The 25,480-nt window shown below is 34.9% G+C and overlaps 1 protein-coding gene across 8 annotated transcripts in view; it reads right to left on the bottom strand.

Annotated features, from left to right (window-relative positions):
* The window catches only part of SYNE2 (spectrin repeat containing nuclear envelope protein 2), a 416,774-nt gene that overhangs the window by 26,703 nt on the left and 364,591 nt on the right, over positions 1–25,480 (bottom strand). For all 8 annotated transcript variants that reach the window (XM_056810866.1, XM_056810871.1, XM_056810867.1 and 5 more), the window contains 3 exons: positions 20,433–20,591; positions 18,344–18,510; positions 5,924–6,086 (listed from right to left, as the gene is read on the bottom strand). In XM_056810866.1, coding sequence (XP_056666844.1) covers positions 5,924–6,086; positions 18,344–18,510; positions 20,433–20,591 — 489 coding nt within the window. The remainder of the gene's footprint in view (positions 1–5,923; positions 6,087–18,343; positions 18,511–20,432; positions 20,592–25,480) is intronic.

Below are 25,480 nucleotides of genomic sequence, written 5' to 3'. Positions count from 1 at the left end.
TGATTTTAGGCACAGATGACGGTAAATGACAGATGCCAAGCATGGTGAATTCAGGGAAAAGCAAATGGTCCAATCTGGTTTAAAGGAAGAGTGCATGTAAGGTAGTAAAACTGGAGAGCTTACGTTGGACCTAGATTATCGAGGGTCTTAAATGTCTGTCTGTACAATAAAAATATAAGTTCAGCCTGAAAATGAGAAACTAGTGCAAGTTCTGAGCAGGAGAGAGATTTAGCATCATAGATTTGAAGGGACCATACAAGAAGCTAGATTGTATAGTGGATTGAGTGCCAGAACTAGAGACAAGAAGACCTGAATTCAAATCTGGCTTCAGACACTTACTAAGCTATGTGTCCTTGGGCAAGTCACTTATCTTTGTTTACATCAGTTTCTTCATCTATAAAATGAGCTGGAGAAGGAAATGGCAAACCACTCTAGTACCTCTGCCAGGAAAACCCCAAATGGGGTCATTAAGTCAGATACAACTGAAATGACTGAACTGAACATAATCCACTTCCATTTTTTAGATGATAAAACTGAGGTCCATGAGAGAAGTTAATGATTTGCTTAAGGCCATACAGATAGTATGGCAGTAGCAGGATTTTTTTAGGATTTATTTAATGTTAGGACGATGACTCCAAATTCAGTGTTCATTCAATTGTTCATTATCAGAATAATCTCTTTGGAAAACTGTTTAGTCAACTGTAGGAAAAATGAGTTGAAGAGAGAGAGAGAGAGAGAGGAGACACAGGGATAGATAGTAATTATAAGAAATGATCCAACTTGGGAGGGGATGAGCTAGGATGGTAGTTATATGTGGGGAATGGATGTGAGAGATGAAAAAACAGATTCAACTAGACTTAACAACCATGACTGATTGGATGAAAGGGTGGTGAGAAAGAGGCTATTTTACTTTTGAATTTGTTTGCTAATATAAACTGACTTCTTGTAGAGATAATAGAATATTATAGAAGGTGGAATGACATAATAAAGTCTATTAAGAAAAAAGTCATTTGTGTCTGTAAATGCAGATCCTTACATGTTAAAAATACTCAACCTGTTCCTTTCCCCCCTTAAAAAGTAAAGCAAGAAATCAGTGTAAAAATATGATCCAAGTACAATTGTGATTATTTATCAAAAGGAATAAATTGACTAAATCATCTGGAAAAGATACAGGCTAATATTTCCCAGCATTTGTTAAACATTCTAGCTGTGTGGGTTAGAAGAGACTAAGAAAAGTTATTCTAATTTCACAAAGTCTTTGCCAGGTCACAGCTCTTTTTAAATTTGCCAATATCATGCCGATGATGCACAGAACTTTCCTTCGTCAAGATATTTTAAAACATGATGTGTTAAGTCTACTGCTTATGAGTTCTGTTGGCAGTTTTTCTTGAAAACTTGGCATGAATCTAATTCACACAGCAAGGGTAGAAAGTCCTGTGGCAGGTTCATTTGAGGGATACAATTTGTGGATTCATCTCAGAGTTAATTTTTAAGAACCCTTCTGCAGTTATAAATTATGTCAGGTAAATCAATAGCAAAATGCAAATTGAGGTACCTAGTACATGACAAGGAACACAGAACATGAGTGGAACAAAAACACCTAAATCTTTACAAAATAGAATTTAGACATTTTTTTAAATGGTATTTTTGTTTTTATCATAAAGATGAAATTTTGGATGCTGTACTGGATGTTGTGCCATGGAATATTTACCTTGAAACATGTAAGAATCAATTAGATGACATTATTAAAACAATCCAAGCTCTAATTTTTAGTAAACTTACTAAAATAAGCTCAATATTATCAGTACCATCACATCCTGCCAATCCGAACTCCCTTAATTTTATGCAAAAATCTGCTTCAGAACTACAACTTTGGAACCAAGAGCAGATTAGGTCTAGAAGTCTCAGCGTAAGCCACGAAAAACAAACAAACAAATAAATAAATAAATGAAGCCTTTTGCATACGATTTCTGAAATGGCATCTTGTTCATTCTGTTTTTCTGATCTAGTCATGTGTGACAGTGTATTTTTATAGGCAATTACATGATGAGAAGAGAAGGGGAGGAGATTAGCCAGTCTGAGAGATCAGTTCAAGGATTAATATGAAACTAGAGAAAATAAGCTAGTCAGAAAGAATTATAGTGGAAGGAAATAAAAGAGAAAAGGGAGCTAGGCAGACAAGATACAAATATGAATCACCCAAAGCACTTCATATTTTAGATCATAAAACTTAAAATGATCTTTTTGCTATTTCCATAGTCAATAGTATGTTAGAACCTCACCACAACACTATTCATTAATGAAAGAAAATTAATGTAAAGTAGGTCCATTGTGATCCCATTCCCTTCTAAGGTTTAGTTACTGAAATACCAAAAGGATCTCTTTAATCATAAAGTCATTCTCATCTCTATAGTGATTGCTTGGAATAGGCTTAGAAGTGAGCCAGTCAGCATTAGGGGTTGAAATCTGGAGTGGAGGACATTTCTTTGGTAAATAAGGGTCTGTACTACTTATTGTTTTTGAAAGCAACAATGCAGCATCTTTTATTATGTAATTTGTTATGTAAGGATATTTTAGAATAGCTGTAATATAAATGAATATTCTCATAAATAATTCCTTGGTGCCCTCCATTTCAATTTTCAGCACTGAGGACAAGGCCATGACTTTAGCCTGTCAGGAACACATGAAAAATTATTTTTTACAGTAAATCCTAAAGTTTCTTAAGAAAGTTCTAACTCGTTATATTGATATTAGCATTGAAAACCAATTCTTTAATTTTTGGCTATAGAGGTATGAGACTTCAGGGAGGTATAGTGGATAATATTGAGGTAGAGCAGGTTTCAAATTCCTAATTCTTATTTCCTCTGTGTGATTCAAATCAGTTTAATTTCTCCTTGTCTTTCATTTCCTCATGTGGAAACGAAGGCACTGGATTGGAGGACCTGTAAAGTTCCTTCCATCTCTAAATCTGTGATCATATGATCTTAAAATGGGTCAATAGGTGAGCCAGCTTCAGGTTTTATACTATTTCTTTTATTAAAAAAAAATCCTTGCCTTCTAACCCAGGGGAATTGTGCGTCAACTACGGGAAGGGGAAGGAAGAGGGGAGGGAAAGAATATGATTCTTGTAACCAAGGGAAAATATTCTAAATGGACTAATTAAATATAATTTTAAAAATATCCTTACCTTCTAGCAGGTGAGAATTCTACTACCAAACCACTCATGTCTTACCTTCTGTCTTAGAATCAATACTAAATATTCATTTTAAGGCAGAAGATCAGTAAAGGATAGGCAACTGGTGTTTAATGACTTACCCAGGATCAACTAGCTAGGAAGTCTCTGAGGCTAGATTTGAACCTAGGGCTTCTTGTCTTCAGACCTGGATCTCTATTTTTTGAGTCAGCTGACCCTATACTATAGGTATCCCACATTGTGGGGGATAGTGGCACACCATTTTGGATCTGGAAAATGAATGTAAAACTTTTCATTCTTTTCACAAACTTTTTAATTATTTTAACTCTGAAAAAAGAAATTATATACATTTATTGTATGAAAAGATAAATTATGTTGTTCTTTTATAATACTCTACATATATTTTATGCATTTCCAAGTTTCTAAACTTTTTCTGTGTCATATGCTAGCCTTTGTGTGTTGTCTACAGCTTCTGCAAAACTCCCCAAATATTCCCATTTAATTTCTTATGCTCATTCATGATATATCAAAACCAGGATAGGGAAAGTTGCGATGTGGAAGGGATATCTGTATTTTTTTTCAAGAGCAAACAGGTCAACAGCATAATAGTCGGTTCAAATGTCTCCAAAAGATTACATCATATAAATCAGGTTTTACCTTATAAATTGTTGAGGGGAAATGACAAAAACTCAATTTATAGCTAGTCTGCTGGTCTTCCTTTTAGGAGGCAGAGATAATAAAAATTAAACACCTGATATAATTAGTTATTCACTTGAAGGTAAATGGTTATTTGCAAGGTTACATCTATTAATATACTCTCAGAACATTTCAAATGAAACAAACTAGTTGTAATGCAGCAGACAGTTACATTAAGGAGAGATAGTCACCCAAAAGGGTCAATTCAAACTTCAAAGAACATTAAAATTTAAAAGTATTTCATAATGTGTATTTAACTTTGTATTAGGCCATTTGGTAAATTATTTATAATCATCATTTAACAGTCAAATGAAAAAACGTTCAAATTTATTTGCAAAAGAGTCAGTAGAGAAAAGCAAAACAACTCCTGAGTGCTAATAAATGACCCAAATTGGGTCCTAATAGGTTTAGAATTAGAATTAGAAAGCACATCTACTCTAATCTCTTTTTTTTTGTTTATAGTTGAGCCCAGAGAGCCCTGCCTTGGTCACCAAGACAGTAAGTTTCAGTACTTTGATCTGAATTCAGGTTTCCTTGGCTCTGAACCCAGCATCCTTTTCATCATGCCTTAATATCTTTTATAAAGTGTGTACAAACAACAACAACAACAACAACAAAAACAAAAACAAAAACCAGGCAATTGTATTAGTAATGGAAACCCTCCTAAGCCCATAGAGATTATTTTTATGAGCAATGATACAGGATACATAAGATTTAACTTATTAGCACTCAAGTAAAATTAATGATAATTACTCACAGATGTCTCATTTTCTGCCACGATTTGGTACATAAAGACCTGATCTACTTAAGCTCTCACCTCTGTCATTAAGTACTCTGGAAGTCTGAGCACAGTATTCCTGGGGTATTGACTGGCCAGTGAGAGGAAACTACTAATGCTTTTGTGAAGTGATATTTGGTAAAGATTTTAATACAGTGATGAATATCAGTGCTTATCCAAGAGCAACCATATTTTATAAATATATAAAATAAATCCTTACTTTCTGTCCTAGTAACAACTCTTAAGAACAAATGGCAAGGGCTAGGCAAATGGGATTAAGTAATTTGCCCAGAGACACACAGCTAGGAAATGTCTGAGGCCACATTAGAACCCCAGTCCTCTCAACTGTTGGCCTAGAATTCTATCCACTGAAGCACCTAGATGCCCCCAGTAATCATATTTTATTTTTGTCATTTCAAATCAATCTATAGAGCTAAAGAAAATAGAATTAAAGAAAATCATTTAAATTTTAAAAAACCAAACCAACAAACAAACAAAAAAAACCAACCTTACTTCCCCAAGGAAGAGGAAAGATGAAATTGGTTGGTAAGTATACTGGCTTCAGGTGTCTGAAGATCTGGGCTCAAATCTCACCTCTGTTACTTGCTACTTGTTTAACCTTGGGTAAATCAATTAACCTCACCTGGCCTCACTTTTGTTTCCTTTTAAAGGACTACCTTTAATCACCTACCAAAGACTCTTTTAGTTCTAAATCTACAGTCCCACAGCAGTGATTGAAAGCATGTAATTTTGTGAAGAGTCAGTTAGTAGCATGATGGGCTAGTAGGTAGGTTTTTCAAGTTGTAAGATTGGCTTAAAGAAACATATAAAAGATACAAACCAAAGCCCTTAATGGCTATTGGTCCAAAAGTATTTCTAGCCACTTTCAGCAGAGCCAATTCAGAATGTGTCCAAATGTCACTAAAGGCCCAAGGAAGGTTTGTTAGAAGAAATAAAAAGGCTCGTTACATTCAAAGGCTTCCAAAGTGATTTTGTTCCCAATCCTTTATCTACTACAAAAATCAAGTTTTGTATTTTTACAGAATACAGTTTGGAATTTTAACAGAAGAAACTGTGGATGAGAGAAACTTGCACCCTGGTAATAGAGTGGTTTAAACACGTGTGAGCATATGTTGTTAGTTTTCTCTGGAAAGAAAGCATCACATAATATATGAACATTCTAGTATTATCTAAAAGATGTAAATAATTTGAAACAAAATTTAAAGGAACTATGCGTTAATTTTCAGTTTTCCCACCTGCTGTTCAGCAAGTCTCTTCTGGATTTCTTGATCATCACAGATGTCATAAACAACAGGTTTAGAAAGCTCAGACTCAATACGAGCCAACCAGCTGCGAAGGTTGCTCATGTTTTTGTCTAATTGTTGTATAAAAGCAAAGGTCTCCTTCAGCTTCTTCACCCTAAATGTATTTGCAGAAAAAAAGAGGCGACATAAAAAAAAAAGCCCCAACATTTAGTGATGGAGGGAATGTGCCCGTTGAAGCTTTAGAGGTTAAAAGAAGTCTTAGCATCCTCTTGGCCAGATACTGTTGTTTTAATTAATGAGTTCCTGGGTATCAAATAGTCACTTCAGTAGCTGCAGTTCAACAGTCCATTGGACAAGAAATGTGATAAAAGAAACAATTTAGTCATTAAAATTCTAGTAGGTGAGAGCTAGCACAGAATGCAAATAATTGTGGAATCCTATGATTCACAGAGAGAAGTCATCTAGGGACAAACAATGTCATTTTGGTGGTCATAGCAGTCCAGAAGAAGAAATAAGATGCGATTCTCCTCAGATTCTTTCTTTCTGACCTTTTCTAATACGTCTCTCCACCATCCCATATCTCTGCTTATCACCTCCCACCTGTAATTGTTGATTATTGTTATAAATTGTGGTTGGTTTTCTCCATTGGGGTTGCTATTAACAAAACACCAAAAGGGGCTTGAGGAATAATGAGCCTATTTAAAAGGATTTGACCCACTCAATCTCTCTTCTTTTGAGTTTTTATTGTTGTAATTGCAATAATTATGCTTCGGATAAACTTTATTGGCTCTGTGCAAAGCTCTCTTCTTTTGAGTTTTAAGAATAAACCTTTAAATAGCAAAGCATTGGGCACCCTCATGTTGAGTCTTATGGTACCAAGTATACTGCAGCTGCAGAAGCATCCCGAGTAGTCCCATTATCATGCATCATCTACATTAGCCAGAAAAGCAAAAAGCATTCACAAGCCAAGTGTGGTTCTGCCTTCTATGCTATTTCCCATCCTACAGGGCACAAATCAGTTGATGGCAATCTAGAAAAACATGTATGATTTTAGCATATTCAGTGAAGATACTGGTACATCTTAATTTATTTTCCACAGAAACTAGTAACCAATGAAAGGGAAAAATAATGCAACTGTCTTTTGAAATATAAAGTTTCCCAGCCAATGGATTCCAAATCTTCTTCAATAACATGCTTTCATGAAATGTTCTATTATAGTATGCCTTTTAAGAATGGGAAAAGAAAGAATCAATCTAGAGGCTCAGGGATTTCAGATCACCCACTGCCCTGATTTCACAATTTGAGTGGCATGGTGTTGCCTGGTTACATTACTGTTATAAAGAAGATGCAACGTAATGACAATGGGCTAAAGAAAAAAAAAGGCTTTTACTTAGGTTTCCAGTCCCTCTTGTAATGAAAAAAAAAAAGCAAAAAAAAAAGCTATTATACCACATGATTGATATCCAATCCCTTTATTATAGTTTTAAAGGAATCCCAATGAGTGCAAAAACTGACTGAACTGAAAATCAATTTGGCTCTCTCATTACCTAACTGTTTTAACTAGGCAAGTTGCTTTACTTCTCTGGGCCTCTTTCCTCCTCTATAAAATGAGGTAATTGGATTTCTCTCTTTCAGATATCTTCTTCTCTGGGACAACTAGAGAGCAAAGTGGATAGAATGCAGGCTTGGAGTCAGGAAGATTTGAGTTCACATCTGACCTCAGGATACTTACTAGCAGTGTGACCATGGGAAATTCACTTAACCTCTATTTGCCTTACTTTCTGCATCTCTAAAATGAAGATAATAGCATCTACCTATCCCCTGCAGTTGTTGTGAGGACTAGATGAAATACTAATTGTAAAATGTTTATTTAACACTTTAGGAGCACTGAGAATTTGCAGGTACCCAACCTGAGCATATTCCCTTTGAGCCTGGAATAGCACAACATTTAACCCCTCAAGAAAGCATCAAGAGACCAGCCCAAACATTCCCTCTAGAAAAATTCAGAGCCTACCTGGCCTAATATCATATACAAAATCAGGAAATATGCTGAAAAAAACAAATTAAGAATCCCAATGTGGAAAGCTATTATACTAAAGACACAAATACAGAAGAAGAGAATGATTTCAAAAACAGCTATAAACAAAACCTCAAAGAAAAACATAGATTGAACACAAATTCAAATAGAATTCCTGAAAGAGATGAAACAAGAATTAATGAATTAAAATTTTTCTTTAAATGAAATGAGAGCATTGGAGGAAAAAACTGGAAGAGAAATGTGAGCTATGGAAGAAAGAATTGGAAGAGAATTAACAACTTGGCACAAGAAATATAAAACTTTGCCCTAGTAACAAACTCCCTAAAAATTGCAGTGGTCCAAATAGAAGTCAAAGACTCAATGAGACATTATGAAATGGTAAAACAAAATCAAAAGCCTGAAAAAAAAAAGAAAATATAAGGTATTTCATAGCAAAATCTACCAATCTGGAAGACAGATTAAGGAAAGAAATCTGGATGACCTAAAAATGACCCCCAAAAGAGCTTAGTCATATTTCAAGAAATCATAAAAGATATCTTTCCAGATCTTGTATAAAAAAAGGTCAGTGGAAATAGAAAAAAAATTCCATTCACCAGCTGAAAGCAACCCCCAATCAACACTTTTAGAAACATCACAGCAAAAATTCAAATCTTCTATGCCAAAGAAAAAGTACTTCAGTCAGAAAGGATTTTTGTACTGAGGAGCTACAGTCAGTGTTAGCCACATCTAAAATCATGCATGATTTCATAGCCACCACCATTTTGAAGCAAGTCTAGAGGTGCACAGAAAATTGGAAGTTTAAAAGGGTTACACGGTAATAGAATGTAAACTTATGTTCTACTATAAGGAAATGATATATGTGTACTCTCTGAATCCTATCATCATTGAGATAGCAGATGGAGTCTAATTAGACAGAAGGTCTGGGAGTGTTATGGCATGATGATCTTAGAAGAATGGGAAGAGAGGAAGATGAATATATGAGGAGAGAAAGGAAGATTAGGAACAATTATTTTACATAATAGAAATGTACAAGTAGAAGTCTATTAAACATGGAAGAAGGTGGCAGGGAGAGTAGCTGACAATCCCACTCTGATCTGAACTGGTCAAAGGAGAAAATGTACACAGAATGTGGACACGAATACATTTCATTCAACAGGGAAATAGGAGGGATTAGTACTAAAAAAAGCAAATGTGACTAAGAATGTACAAATATATTTATAGCTCTTTTAGAGGTGGCAAAAATGGGTTTCTGAGAGGGTATGTATTGATTAGGGAATGGCTGAACTAAGTTATGGTATATACATGTGTTGGAATATTATTATGTTGTATAAAATGATGGAGGGGATAATTTCAGAGAAACTTGCAAAGACTAATAAGAGAATTAAGAGAATAATATTTACAATAATATATGGAAGACAAATAACTGAAAAACTTCGGAACTCTGATCAGTGTGATGATCAACCACAATTACAGAAAATTATTGATGAAACCTCCTGTTAAAGAAATGAGGGCTTCAGAATTACACACATACATTGGGGGTGGGAGACATAGCCAGTGTGGAAATCTGTTTTACTTAGTCATAAATGTCAGGGACAGAGGGTTTTTAAAATTTTTTGTTTTAAATTGGGGGGAGCAGATTGAGAGGGAAAGGTGGTAAATGTTTACTACTTGGAAATAAAAAAAAAAACAAAACCAAAAGATTCCATCATTCCTGGATAGTCCTTTTAATGAAGGCATGCCAATTCCTCATGCAATGGAGATAATGACTTTCAAGATACATTGAAATTTTTGAAAATTAAACATGCTCTACAGAGAATTCTAGATCTAGCCTTGGAAAAATTCTGGACCTTAACGAGGGTCCAATTCATTCCAAATGTTTTGCTTTAACTGGCTATATTGTAATCAGAAAGAATACCAGGCTAGCTCCAGCTGCCTGGTGTGAACTGCATTGTGGAACATGTAGTCTTTAGATAAACAACACACAGCAGCTGCTATCCTGGAAGGAGCTAGCCAGCAAGGAATCAACAGCTTGAGTGCAGAAGGGAAAGAAGAAAGGCAGGAATCCCACCCCTTCCCTCCCCAAAGATCCTGCACAGCTGCACCCTCTGCTTCCTTTAGCTATTTAGCCCAATGTTCATTCACAAGAAATTGGGAGTTTTTGTCATTGTAATGAGGAAGGATAGAATGAAAAATTAAAATGAGCAAGAAAACAAGAAAGACAACAAAAGAATCTATATGTCCAAAGGAACAAGCCACACATGCTATGTTGAATGGCAAGTCCAGCTATAAAAAGTCAGGGCTCACAAAGGGGTTGCCCTAAGAACCCCAGGTGGTCAGGTATGCTATATGCACCCTGGTGGGAGACATAAGGTTGTAAGAGCAATTCTTTTGACCCTAGAACACTTCAGAGAAGGCAAACAAAAAGCCAGTGGTGTTTTAAGGATCTTGTTTGTTTTGGGAGGAAGGGTTGGTATAAAACTAGGTACTTAGATTACAAAGTTTACAAAGAAAGTGATTCAGCTTACTTTCTGGATCAACTCATCTATAATTTTTGATAAAAAAGAAGAGCATTCAACATATTTGACATACTAAGGCTGAATATAGCAATTATGCTGAGGACAAAGGGGCCTGTAAATGGTCAGTCAATGTCTTAAAAGGAAGATAACTGAAGAATTCCTATAGACACAGTTGATTACAATATCAGATTTCTAGGAAAAAAAGATTTGAGTGTAGAAAATGTGATCATTGAGTCTGAAGTGAGTCACTTTGCCTAAATGAATCTCAGTTTCCTCATCTGTAGAATGGATTAATCGACCTACAAGGATTCTTGCATTTCTCGTTTCTTAGAGAAATCCCACTACCAGACTTTGTTAAATTAAACTGTTTCCACCATATTATTTCAAAAAGCAAATATTTCATATTTTCATGAAGATCACACTGCATTGGAAAGGACCTCAAAGGTCATCCAATTTAGTTCACACCTGCATAATAATCCCTTCTATAACAAGGAGTTATCCAGTCTCCTCTTTAACATTCAGCACTTAAAAAAAAAGAGAAATTCTACATCTGGACAATGTATAGTAACTTTTAGCAAATTGTACATCAATAATACCATGTTCTAAATATTTCTCCTAGAAATATTAAAATGAACTTCACAAACCACTGAAAAGTTTTATTATAGGACTTTATTTATTTTGTATCAATTTTCTACCCCAAATTTTAAAGCTAATAATTACTGTATTTTTACAGAGGTCAAAATAATATTTTTAAACAAGCTTCAGTAGAATGTTTAATTTTGTTCTTAAAAATAAAATAAGGCAAAGTTCTGGTAACTCTGAAACTTCTTCAGAAATTAAAATGATGGCATGAGATGCAACCTCATATCAACCAGTTAAGGAGAGAGATAAGGCTCTCAATTTCTGTCCTTGCTTAACCACTGATTAGTAAATCACATTTAAAAAATAAAAATGTTCATCATCATCAATTTGTAGCCCTAGAAGAAGAGAAGAATCCCAAACTTGGGTGTGCAAAAGAGAAAAACAGCCTTGGGAAAAACAACATATTTCCTATCACAAATGAGAAGTAGGTGAGCTGATCCCAAATTCCATGAACAAGGTAATCAAACCACAAAGCTGAGCAAAATATAAGAGTGCTCATTCAGAGACAATCAGAATAGTAAAGCTCATTTGCTGAAGGTCAGGGCTAAAGGAATATCAGTAGGGCCATATGTAGAAAAGAAGCTAGGTCTTTGAACAGACTTTTCCCCTCTGTCCTCCTGAAAATATCAACATCTTTCTCAAACACAAAAATCTGGCAAAATCATCAGTGATATTTGTTTAAATCAACAAATATTTATTAAATATTTACTATGTGCCAGCTACTTAATTGTGCAGCATTAAATACCAGCTACTTTAATTTTAATACTAAAAATATGCTTTAAATTTAAAATGTGCTTTTAAAATGTTTAAAAGCTAAAGAAATGTACAACTAATAAATGTACTGTTTAGTCTTTTTCTCTGCAAGTTAAAGGTTTTTAAATCCATATTATAAAATCCTTGGTCAACAAATTAATCATAAAATTACTGAGATTTAGTGAAAGGTCCACAAATTTAAGAGCACAGGTTTAATGTTAATTTTTGGTTGAATTAATCCAGAAGGAAGTTACTAGTTGCCAAAAAGAATACTGAACTAATTTTGTATCATGATGACTTCCCAAGGAAGAGCTGAGCTCTTGTATTAAGACATTTATTTACTCTAGAAGCTTGAAGCCTGCCCCGTTATGTGACACTGGCATCACTCTTACGGTAAGTTAAAGGCCTCACAATAGTGTTTATGCAATAACATAAGGGTTTCCATTCAGCTTCATCTATTCTCACCACTTGTCAAAGGCAGACCCCGTAGCCACACGCCAGCCACACACGCGCAAAGGCACAGAGACAGTCATTGCAGTGCCCATCCCCCTTCCACTCTCCCCACCCCCCACCCCCCAAATGCCGAACACACTTGCATTGCTGTACTCCTGAACTGGTTAATTCCTATTCACCGTCCCCAAACATGCCATGGTCATCCACAGATGGAGCTGATGATCGAAATAGCACTTACTATTTATGAGGGGAAAAAAAATCATTCCGTAGGTCATAATGGAAATCTCTTTGTTAATGCCTGTATATCCATCCACCTCACTTAGGGAAGAGGAAGCCCCTCCTCCCCCAACGTCCTATTTATTCACTGCTCTCAGCATCTTCCATAGAAGCGAAAATCTCTGCGGTCCTCCCAAATGCTCCTTAACAGGGAACTGATGAATCCATACGAGCACAGGGTGACAAGCCACAGGGAAAGAAAGAAATCTTGTTCTCCATTTAAGTGTGACTTTTAATCTCAGTTTTCTCTCCTTCTAACACCCAAGAATCTTAAGCTATTTCTCTTGCCCACGGTCTTTGTTCTGGTGCTAGAGATTGCAATGCTGAGGACACAGTGTTATCTCAAGGGTGGCAGCAAATGGGTTATTTATGAGGTAGTTTAAACAGAGCCTAGCTACAAAGAAAACAAAGTTCAAATTTGGGGCATATGAAGGAAGACTTCCTAATATCAATACTAACTGATGATGAGAAAAAAATGCCCAAGGTCACTTAATTTAAAATTCAAATAAAATTTAAAAATACTTAAGCCTATTTTAAAAAAAAAGTAATAATTGAGTATTCCTTACTCTCACATTCCCCTTCCAGAGGAAATTATGCATTAGTTCCTACACTGGCTTTGAAGTTACTCTATATTATAGCATAAAAGGATTACAGGATTTAGATCTAAAAGGGAAGGATTCAAATCCTGCCTCTGCCTCTGGCTACCCATGCTGGATTTTAGTTTCCTAGCTATCAAATGAGGGGAGTATATTTAATGATTTCTAAAATCCTTTCTCAGGATCACAGATTTTAGAGCTGGAATGGATCTTAGAGATCATTGTATCCAGTCAGTTTACAGAGAAGGAAACTGAAGCCCAGAGATTTCATGCCAAAGGTACTAGTCTTTCTTGAACTTACATATATAAGAAAGCAAGTAAGAGAGTCACAAGTTGAACCCAGGCTTTATGATCAATTTACCCACTATACTCCATTGCTTCGCACTAGCAACTAGGAAAATTTTCTCCATCTACCATTCTGCTCAAGAGAATTTTTCTAAAAAGAGGAAATTCTTATCTTCTTCTATAGAAGAAATTCTAAAAAACATGTGGTGTAGTGATAGATGCATTAGAAATAGGTCAGATGACCTGATCAAATTTTGGCTATCACTTGAGATATAAACCTTAATTAACATAGATTGTGACAAAAATGTCTGGAAAAACTCCCTTTTGTGATTTTGTGTAGTAATTACAAAGAGAAGTCATGATCTTAATGTACCAGTTCTTTTTATTTTTTTTAAGAGAAGTTAAGAACCAAAGAAAAAAGTAGGAAAGTTTCTTACAAAACTTAGTGGGTTGTCATAGACTGACAGCTGGGGAAAAAAAAAAAAAACCTCCTTGATAATTTAGCTGTGTCTTTCTCTTACATTTTTCTTGAATCAATTTTCCAAAGGCATCACCTCTGAAAAGATGGACACAAAAGAAAGAACAAAACCTTCCTTATTTAATTTTCACTTCATATAAGCACAGTTTTGATAATTATGACTGATCAATAATTTTGAAAAATACTGTTTTAAAGACTTTCTGAAATTCATCCTACTACCTCTCTGGGAGTCTTAGACAATGTACATATGGAAAGGTCCATCTCACATGTACATTTTTTTTACATAACCCTTACCTTCCATCTTGGAATCAATATTGTGTATTGGTTCTAAGGCAGAAGAGTGGTAAGGGCTAGGCAATGGGGGTTAAGTGACTTGCCCAGGGTCACACAGCTGGGAAGTGTCTGAGGCTAGATTTGAACCTAGGACCTCCCCTCTCTAGACTTGGCTCTCAATCCACTGAGCTACCCAGCTGCCCTCTTGTATTTTTGTAAAAATGAAGCTGGCTGGCCATTTTTTTCCAGCAGGTCTTGGGAATTCTGCTGAAAAGTTCAGAAATGTGAATTCTAGCACAAACACCTGACTTTGAATCTCCCATTATTAACATCAATACCGGTATTGTATTAATTTGTTCTTCAAAAATTATAATTCCCAAGATATAGTCTATCTTAAAGTTGAATAAAACTGGAATGTTTTAAAAATAAAGCCCCACAATTTTTACTTTAAATGATCACTCTATTGCAAATATTAATAATATGGAAACAGGTTTTGAACAATGATATATGTATAACCCAGTGGCTCATTGGCTCAGGAAGTGGGGAGGGAAAGAACATGAATCATGTAGCTATGGAAAAATATTCTAAATAAATAAAATTTTAAAAATAACGACCCCCAAAAGGAGGTTGAGAGTTTATGAACAAGGAATAATCTGTAATTTGGTTTTGATCTTAATGTCCTTCCGCTTCCTTCAGACTATGGTCCTTCCAGACCTTTGCTTCAGCCCTCTTTCCCATATACTCTGCTGCCTCTCATGCTTGAAAATAATGAAGAGTTAGAATATTGATAAAATGAAATCCATAAATAAACTCAATTCCTTATTTTAGCTAATAGTTTTAACAACTCTCCTTCCTAAAGAACACAATTTTTGACAGAATAAGTCACATAATTATACTTTTTCCTCCTCCTTTAATGTCTCTTAATGAAGGCTGCGAGCCAGAGAAAGATACTAAAATCATTGATTTATAGCTGTAAGGATCTCAAGAGGTCATCTGGTCCAATTTCCTCATTTTACAGATGAAGAAAGACAGAAGATCTGACTTGCCCAGAAACACAGATAGAAAATAGAAGAGGCAAGATTAGAATGCAGAATCTGTGACTTTATGGCCAAAGGTATCATCACATGGCCTTCTCTAAGCAAAGAACCTGGTTAGGCATTATGCTGAATGATGAGCTTCAAATAAGTGAAAATTGATCATAATATAGACATTTTGAATCTATTACTGACCATCTAAAATCTTACTTTTTAAATGACTTGGGCTTTGACCTTTGTAAGCTTCAACACCTTTTTCCATGATTAACATACTGGTAAGAGTCAGATGCCCAGGAGGCACACTGGTTAATGAGGATGACCTTCATGGCAGACACTACTCATTCAACATCGTAGGTCCAAGGAAAAGTTCCCAATAAAATATAATGTGAGGGGAGTTACAAATTTGACATGATTTCATAGAATCACACTCTTGGGTCAGAGAGATCTCTGAGACCATCTATTTTAACTCATTCCTGAACAAGAATCCTCTCTACAATGTACCCTAATAATGGTCACCTGTTGTTTAGTTGCTTTAGTCCAGCTCTTCATGACCTCATTGGAGATCTTGGCAGATACTGGAGTTTGCTACTTTGTTCTTGAGTTCATTCTACGGATAAGGAAACTGAGACAAGCAGGATTAAGTGATTTGATCTGGGTCATATAGGTAGCAAGTGTCTGAGGCCAGATTTAAATTTAAGACTGAGTGCTGGGCCTGGAAGCATTATCTATTGCGCCACCTAACTGCCCCAATCTTCATCTATCTTTGTTAAAGGATTTCTAACAAAGGGAAACCCTTACCCCCTTAAGGCAGCCAATTCTCCTTTTGGAGATATAATTGTTAGGCATTTTTTGATTAAATCAAGCCTAAATACTCCTCTCTGAAACTACAGTTCCTATTTTTGCCTGCCTGGGTCAAAGTTTAATCTCTCTACCATTTAAGGGTCTTCAAATGCTTGTCTTGTTCTATGTCTTCTCTTTCCCAGGTAAATGTAAAAAAAAAAAATCCTCATATGTATAGCATGATTTCATGGTCCTTCGAGTTACCATCTTCTGGGCATTCTCCCAAAATATCAATGTTATTTTAAAAAGGTATTATGTCCAAATGAACATATTGTAGATGTAGTTAGATGAAGGCAAAATAAAGAGAAATATTCCCTTTACTAGTCCTGAACAATAGTTCTTTCTAATGTAGCCTTAAATGGAACATTTACTTTCTAACACACTCTTGAGCTTGTAATCTGTATCATCTTCCCTCCCCCCAGAAGAACTGCTACCTAACCCTATGTCCTTTATCTTGTACTTTTGAAATTGATTTAAAAAAATAATTAATTTAGAATATTTTTTCCCATGGTATCATGATTCATGTTCTTTCCCTCCCTCCCTCCCTCCCCTCCCCTGTAGCCAATGAGCAATTCCATTGGGTATCATGAAATTGATTCATTTTAAAAAACCCTTACTTTCTGACCTAGTAAGACAGAAAAGCAAGAGCAAGGGAAATGAGACTAAGTGACTTGCTCAGGGTCATATTAGTAAGTGTCTGAGGCAACATTTGAATCCAAATCCTTCCAACTTCAGATCTGGCATTCTATACATTGTGCCACCTAACCTTTCCAATTTTTTTAAGCCAAGCGTAAAGCTTTATGTTTATCTCCATTTCAATGATCCTTGTTTTATTTTTATCTTTGTATCTACAGCACTTGGCACAATGCCTAGCACAAAGCAGCAGCTTCATAAATACCTATTAATTGATCCTTAGTAAATTTTAATTTAACTTTTGACACTGACATCACCCTGATGCACCCAGCTACCCCCCTCGTTAGGTTATTTTAAAGAACAAATGAGATAATATATGACTTTAAAGTATAATAATGTCCATTTTTAATATTATCATTATTATGTGGATATCATCCTCTGAGTCTACAAGTTCTATCAAAAAAAAAAAAAGCAGTGAGGAGGCAGAGGTGTGGCTCAGTGGATTGAGAGCCAGGTCCAGAGATGGAAGGTCCTGGGTTCAAATTTGACCTCAGACACTTCCTAGCTGGGTGACCCTGGGCAAGTCACTTAACCTCCCATTGCCTAGTCCATACCATTCTTCTGCCTTAGAACTAATACACAGTATTAATTCTAAGACAGAAGGTAAGGGTTTTTTAAAAAGGCAGTCAGTCATTTTAGCCTGGTGTGACCCAAAAGAAAATATTATCATTCTTTATGTACACTGTTTCCTTTTTGAAAAGTTTAATAGCCATCCCTTTAATAATGCATTCTAGAATTTTGCTAGGAATTTAAATCAGGATCACTGGTTTATAATTTGCAAACTTTATTCACTGCCTTTTTGGGAAAATCTGGTCATTTTTTCCTATCTATATTATTCTTTTATCTTTCTGGTTCTCCAAAATCTTTCAGAGGTCACTAAACAGTGATTTAATAGTCACAGCTGCCAATTCTTTCCCTAGTTGAACACAAGTGTTCATTTGTGTCTAGTGACTGGAGGTGACTTCTCCAAGGGAAGCTAAGTGTTCTCTTACTAATGCTCGTCTCATGTTAGTTAACAATTCATCATTAGTTAGTCTTGTTTTGTTTCTAGTCCATCATCATCATTGTATTTATATAGACCTTGAGAGATATGCAGAGATTTTTACATGTTATCTTACTTGATCCACATTTTACAGATGAGGAAACTAAGGCACAGAATGGTTATGTGATTTGTTCAAAGTCATCCAGTTAGTTAAGGGTGTTGGGCAGAATTCAAACTCAGGTCTTCCTAACTCCAAGTCTAAGCACTGCACCACCTTCTTGCCTATTTAAAAAACTGCTAAAAATCTTCCCAATACAACTGAACAGGAGGATTTTAGGCATAATGGCTAATGGAATTTTCCTGCCTCTGTCACATTCTTACTTATTATTACCAACAAACATGTAACAATAGCACACATTTAGATAGATCTTTAAAGTTTAGTTAGAAGGATGAAAGTATTTAAAAATACGAGGTGATGAATGTTTTTTACATAAAAATTTCTAGAAGAAAATCAGTTTTCAAAATCAGAAGCAATTTTAGACATTTGCTTACCTTGATCCAATGACATCAAATAGATGTTGCCAGCGATCATTAATTTTGCTGAGCTTATCATCTATTTCAGCAACTCTAGTCTTATTGCTGGCTTTGATCAACTGATCACCCATTTGCTTCAAATGAAGTTTGTTTTCACTAAACAGGTTGATTTCTTCCATACAGTCCTGACAAAGACACCAAAATAGCAGCTTGTAGTAATACTGCAAAGATACTTTTTTTTGAAAACTATAAAAGAGTAATAAAAGTTCCCCTTCACCTCTGACAGGAAGTCACAATCACTGGTTTCAATAATTTCTTTTTTGCTACGTAACAATCTTGTACTCAAAATATTTCTGTGAAAGTTATTTTGTTGCTTTTCAGTTATTTTTCAGTCATGTCCAACTCTTTGTGACCCCATTTGGGGTTTTCTTGGCAAAGAATCTGCAGTGGTTTGCCTTTTCCTTCTCCAGAAAATTTTAAATATGAGTAAACTGGACAAACAGAGGTTTAAAGGCTTGCCCAGAGTCACATATAGTAAGTCATATCTGATACTTAAACAAAAACGGCAATGCACATTAGTATGTTGTTTTAATTCTTTAGGCTTCCAACAATTTGAAATTAATGTAAGGAACTATGAAACTTTGCTATTCTTCTAATCAAATCTGGGATTAGAAAATATAAACCCAAAATCTAGAAAGGATGTAAACTACATGAGGGCATTGCATTAGAAATAATCAGTGGAAGAAGCACTGGTCAGAATTCATTTCTACCTGCTTTACCACTGTACTTTTTGATAGAGGAACTGCCTTACTATTTTCATGATATCCCTTTGCATATATAATAATGCTTTTTCATCCAATAATTTTCTTTTCTTTTGTCTTTAAATCCCAGTCAGCTAGAAAAGTATCTCACCCATAGTAGGCTTATTACCTACCAAATTGAATATTAAACACAACCAAATCAAAATGTATGTTATAGCTAAATTAACACAAAATCAATGTCTGATGTGATTGAAGGTTTGACTATGTAGCATTTAGCAGGAATGTGACCTCATCATTTCCAAGTTCAAGTGGTCTTTTACTTCTGTCGTCCAAGAATTGTATGGACAGGTGAAAACAATTTTATTAACTTGAACACAATAAAATAAAAGAACACTGAACTTGTAGATTCCAGTTGGAATATTTTTCTGGCTCTCAGTGTCCTCATCTGTAAAAAAAGGGGCGAGGGGTTTGATTAGATGGCTTGCAGGGTACTTTCCAACTTTTGATCTATGATCCTAAAATCCTGGGACTGTTTTTACCTCATGGATTCCCTGGCTTCAAGACCATCTGGTACTAATTCAGACAAAGCTGACCAGCCCCCATACATATGGCCCCTCTAGCTAAAAAAATAAAAAAGAAAGAAAAGAAAAAGAAAAAGTAGCAATAACTAGGAAACATCAGAATCATCTACCTATATATGTAATTTCTGTACTTTCCTTTTTATAACATTAGAGAATTAGATTGACACTGAAAAATTTGGTAAAATATAATCCTTTAGAATTTACAAATGAGATATATCTATATCTATATCTATACATATACACATGATATATAGATAGATGATTCTGGTCTTTCCTATGAAACTGTCTTCACCCAACCTAGCTCTGTACCTCTAAAATTACAGAAAAAAATTTTTTAGCAGCTTTTGTTCAATCTACTACCCATCTAACTAAAAACGTACCTAACAGATTACAGTTTTATCTCTAGAAAGTAATATTTCTTGTGTCAAACCTCCCAATTCAAAGATTAAATATTTCCTGATTTCTTTCATGTTTCACTTTCTGGAAGAAACCTTTTCAGATTCTCCCTATTGCTGGTAATGCTAGTGTTTTCCCTCTGAAACTGTCCCCAATTTATTCTGTGTATATCTTGTTTGTATACAAAGTTATTTTCATGTTCTTTTCTTCCTTAGACCTACTGTATTTTCTTTGTATCACTAGTACTTATCAGATTGCCTGGTACAGAGGAAGAACTTAATAAATACTTAATTTGCTATCTAATCTGGCTTTCAGAGACACTCTACAAAAAGTTAAAATTGAGAAATCCAAATTCACATCCTAGCTTACCTTCTGTAATCTTTCAATCATTTCTTCAATACTAATGTCTGCTGTTTGTAGAACTTTGTTTTCCATCTGAACCAGCCATGCACATAAGTCTTTATTCTTTTCATTGAACACAATCCAGGAATTGAGTCTCTCCTCAATCTCTTGTTTACGTAGTGAGACCTGAAGATGAAAATGTTATAGAGCAGCAAGTTCCAAAAAAGGAAACTAGATAACCAAGAACATTCAAATGTAGAATATGAGCAAGAAAAGAAAGATCTATTTTTAAAAAATGATAGTTAGATTCAATGAGAGTTCACTCAATGGTTTGTGAGACTTCCAGAGGATGAGAAAGTGACTGTAAACATATGGTTCAACCATCAAAAAAAAACCTGTCCCTATAGATCTAAGGTTTTGTACTTTCCCTTTTAAAACTAGAGAATTTAACAGTTAACCCTGTTAACAGGGTTAACAGCTCTCTGAAAAATGTGGTAAAAAGTAATCCTTTAGAATTTGTTTGCAAATGAAATTTAATTGACAAAGCATCTAGGTTAGTAAACAATTTGCATTTTCTTATAATTATAGTCCCTGAAGATACTGAAAAGCTAAAATAGTATTGAGTATATTGAGAATTGGCCAAATCTCTCCCATTTCCCCCACCCCAAGTTTGTTGTTTTTTACTAGAATTCCTCCAACTTGCGTGGGTCTTTAAAGTCTAAAGATTTAAGCTTCTCAAATAAGGGAGTGTGCTAATATTCACTTTCAAATATTTTCTCTAAGAAATTCAGGTATTTTATAAAAACATAACATCAATACAATCATTTCATTAAATTTACACTTAATTTAATTTCAACACAAAGTATTAACTTTTTAGTGACTTTCTCTAAAATCTCCATTAAGATTGTTTGCCTGTTCTCATTTGCTTCTTTTACAGTAAAGTTATATATTTCTAGTTCTTCTCTTTCCATTTGATTTTTTCCATAGAGATTTTCCAGATTTTTTGGTTTGCTTTTCTTCAGACTTGTATTTTGAAAGGCTGTCATATAAAGGAATGATTAGGCTTATCCTGTTTGGAACTCAGAACCAGAGGGTTTCAAAAAGGCAAAATGCCTCAACAAATTGAGTTGTCCAACAGGGTAATGGGCTGCCATTAGAGATATTGGCTCCCCTTCCTTAAAGGATTCCTATCCCCAAATGTTAGAGTAGTGGACATTCCTTCCTTGTATGGAAGATGAAGAATTTTCTTTCAAGCAATATACTGAAGATTGAGAAGTACCTTCTTAACTCAAATTCTGGCCTTGTCCATCTAAATTGCATCAAAATGTTTAAATCATTTTTAGTAATGTTCTATAATATACCTATCTCCTGAATGCTACTTTGTATATTTATTTCACTGTAACTTGATTTTTCTATGTATATTTTGTCACAGTTGCTCCCAGAATGTAAACTCCTTGAGGGAAGGTAGTGTATCTTTTTTTTTTTTAAATCTTTGTATCTCCAGCATTGAGTACAATGACCGGCAAACAGACACTTAAATACTGGTAACTATTCCTCTCTCATTGGATGTTTAAAAGTTGTTTTTAATTTTTCCTAGTTACATATAATGGTACAATGAAATTTTGTAAACAGATAAAAAACATTTTTTTCACCCTTCCTTTCTGTCCTAGAATCAATAATAAATACTGGTTCCAAGGCAGAAGAGTACTTAAGGCCAGAGCAATGGGGGTTAGGTGACTTGCCCAGGGTCATTCAGCTAAGAAGGTGGACCTCCTTTTTCCAGACCTGTCTCTCTGAGATACCTAACTGCCTCTGAGCAGATAAAATTTTCTGTTTTTCATACTTTTAGTATATAGTATATTGTCCGGGGGACCTCAATCTTTGAGCTCTAGTTTTTGCATCTGCATAATGAAGATGATAACCTGTATCACCTACCTCACAGGGTTATGCATTTGTAAAGTGCTTTGTGAATCATAAAGTCCTTAAAAAATAGCAACTATTATTTCATTTTCATAAATATTTGATGGGTACATATAATGTGTGCAGCATGTGTTAGGTATTATGGAGTACACAAAAAACAAAACAGTGCTTGTAAACTCAGAAAATTTATAGTAAAAAAAAGAAACAGCATGTCAAAAGGTTAAATTTTATAATGAGTCTGTTCTATGCATAAACTTAGTATTCAACTCAGTAAATACTGAGGCAAATGGGGTTCATTGATTTGTCCAGTCACATAGCTAGCAAGTATCTGAAGCTGGATTTGAACCCAGGACATCCCATCTCCAGGCCTGGGTCTCAATCCACTGAGCCACCCAGATGCCCTAGAACTGCTTATTCATCAATTAGTCAATAAAAAATATTTATTAAATTCTTATGATGCACTAAATTACATATACAAAGAAAAAAAACCAGTCCCTGCACTCAAGGAGTTCACTTAATGATGGAGAAGAAAAAATATAAATTAATTGTATATATTTATAGTGTGTAAATATGCAGAATAGATGGAAGGCAGTCTCAGAGAAGAAACTAATAGCTAGGAGAAGAGGAAACAACAGATGGTATTTGAACTGAGACTTGTAGGAACATAGGGAAACTAAGAGGTAAGGAGGGAAAGCATGACAGTCATGGAGGAGACAGTCAGTTCAAAGGTACAAAAGGAGTATATAGGAGATGGAATGTCTGGTAAGTGGAAAAGAAAGTATATCAGTACTGATGCACTGTAGATGTACTGAGTGTAGTATAGTGTGTTCAGTTGTTTTAGTCATGTCTGACCCTTCCTGATCCCATTTGGGGTTTTCTTGGCAAAGATACTGGAGTGGTTGGCTATTTTTAAATTCAGTTCATTTTATATGAGGAACTGAGACAAAAAGGGTTAAGTGACTTGCCTAAGGTCACAGGGCTAGTATCTGGGGCCAGATTTGAACTCAGGAAGATGAGTGAGAGTCCTGATTCCAGGTGTGGCACTTTATCCACTGTGCCACCTAGCTGTCCCAAGTAAAGTATAGGGAGACTGGAAAAGTAGGAATCTGGTTATGAAGAGCATTAAATACACACCAAGAACTTTTTATTTAATCCTCTATACCAGGGGTCCCCAAACTATAGCCCTCGGGCCACATGTGGCCCCGAGGCCATTTATCTGGCCACCACAGCACTTCTGAAACTTGTTACAGCTAGCAGTGACAAATATGGAACCCGCTCATCAGCCAAAAGCATGCCCATAGTTCCCATTGAAATACTTGTCAGTTTGTTGATTTAAATTTACTTATTCTTTATTTTAAATATTGCATTTGTTCTTTTTTTTTAACTTTAAAATAAGATATGTGCAGTGTGCATAGGGTTTTGTTCATGTTTTTTTTTTTTAATAGTCCAGCCCTCCAATGGTCTCAGGACAGTGAACTGGCCCCCTGTGTAAAAAGTTTGGGGACTCCTGCTCTATACAATAAGAAGCAATTCAGTGTGTGTGTGTGTGTGTGTGTGTGTGTGTATGTATGTGTCAGTATGTGCATATGAGGGTGTATGTGTGACACTGTCAGCCTTGTACTTTATAACAATTATCTGGGAATGTTAGTCTGAATAGAAAAATTAAAGACTGGGAAAGCCATCTTCTAACCAGGGCAAATACTAATCCCAGAGGAGAAGAAATTTCATTTCCATAAAATGGAGGTAGTTATATAATCTATAGCTTTCTAAAGGCAGGTTCAAGTTTTTTTATTTTATTTTTTTATTTTATTTAATTGATTAATTAAGAAAAATTTTCTAGGGTTACATGATTCATGTTCTTTCCCTCTCCTCCTCCTAACCCCCTCCAAAAGCCAATGCACAATTCCACTGGGTTTTACATGTGTCATTGATCAAGACCTATTCCCATATTATTGATATTCAGGTCCAAGTTTAAAGAGATCAAATAAGCTAAAGTATTTATGATCAAAGAAAGCCCAAGTAACCTTCCCTAGACTCAGCTTTTGAGCTGGGCAGCTAGCACACATTATTTGATGTATACATAGGTCACTTAATTCAACAAGCAACTAAATTCCTACAACTCTGGTGACAAAAAAACTCTTAAATGGTATCTGTCCTGGGAAGCTGGGAGGAGAGGGGATAAAATGTACATAAACAGGCATGAAGATGGCAGATGATGGAATGATTTGTTTTGGATAAAACAAATAAATCAGTTTGACTGGAATCTTGGGGTAAGGGAAAAGGAATAATAAGAAGTCAGTTTAGAAAAGTCTAAATTGGAGTTGGAGTAAGATTATTAAGGGCTTTAAAGGCAATGTTAATTTTAAGTCCTAGAAAGCAAAGGTAATTTAAAATTATGACCACAAGACTCCATAAAGTCCTATGCCTTTTTGATGAGGTAAGCCTGGCTTTAATAATAATAATAAAAATAATAAAAGGCTTCCTAGAAATTTTGTTTCTAAAAGACATGACTTTTATTCCAGAATCTTAGGTACATGAATTTACCAATGACTATTTAATTATAAATCTTTGTATTTTGCAGAATAAATCTGAGAACCATCCAGCGAACACATCTGTTCAATTATGGGGGGCTGATTCCATTACCAATAGCAGTATTAGGACACCTAGTTTTCAGATTTCTTCTTTGCTACAATAGGCAAGCATCTTAAAAATTATCTTTACAGAATTAAAAATATTTACTCTTTAAATACAATTAAAATCTAGTTCCAATGAAAAGTTCAAACCTCAAATCACTAAGATTAGTTTTCAAAGCAAAACAAGAAACCGAAAATAATTCATGATTTTAGTCTTTGAAGGTTAAATATAAATATCCTTATATTTCTATATCATCTTTATAATATTTCTATATCATGTTATAGAAATATTATAGAATTATTACACAGGTTATAATAAATCTTTCTTCCCCTATGGAAATTCAGACAAAATAATTTTTAGATTTAAATACTATCTGTCTAATCCACAGAACAAGCGAAAGAAGGTTTTTATTCCATTAGTATACTTACTCATTCTTAAAATAAAACCTTTAAGTGTATTTGGTTCCTTTAATCCCTTCCAAATCTGACTAAATGACAAACAGATGCAATATGCTAATAACC

Source organism: Monodelphis domestica, chromosome 1, assembly GCF_027887165.1.
Source record: "Monodelphis domestica isolate mMonDom1 chromosome 1, mMonDom1.pri, whole genome shotgun sequence".
Classification (NCBI taxonomy): Eukaryota; Metazoa; Chordata; class Mammalia; order Didelphimorphia; family Didelphidae; genus Monodelphis; species Monodelphis domestica.
Note: the sequence above shows the minus strand (reverse complement) of the source record. Positions and strands in the feature narration are given on the sequence as shown.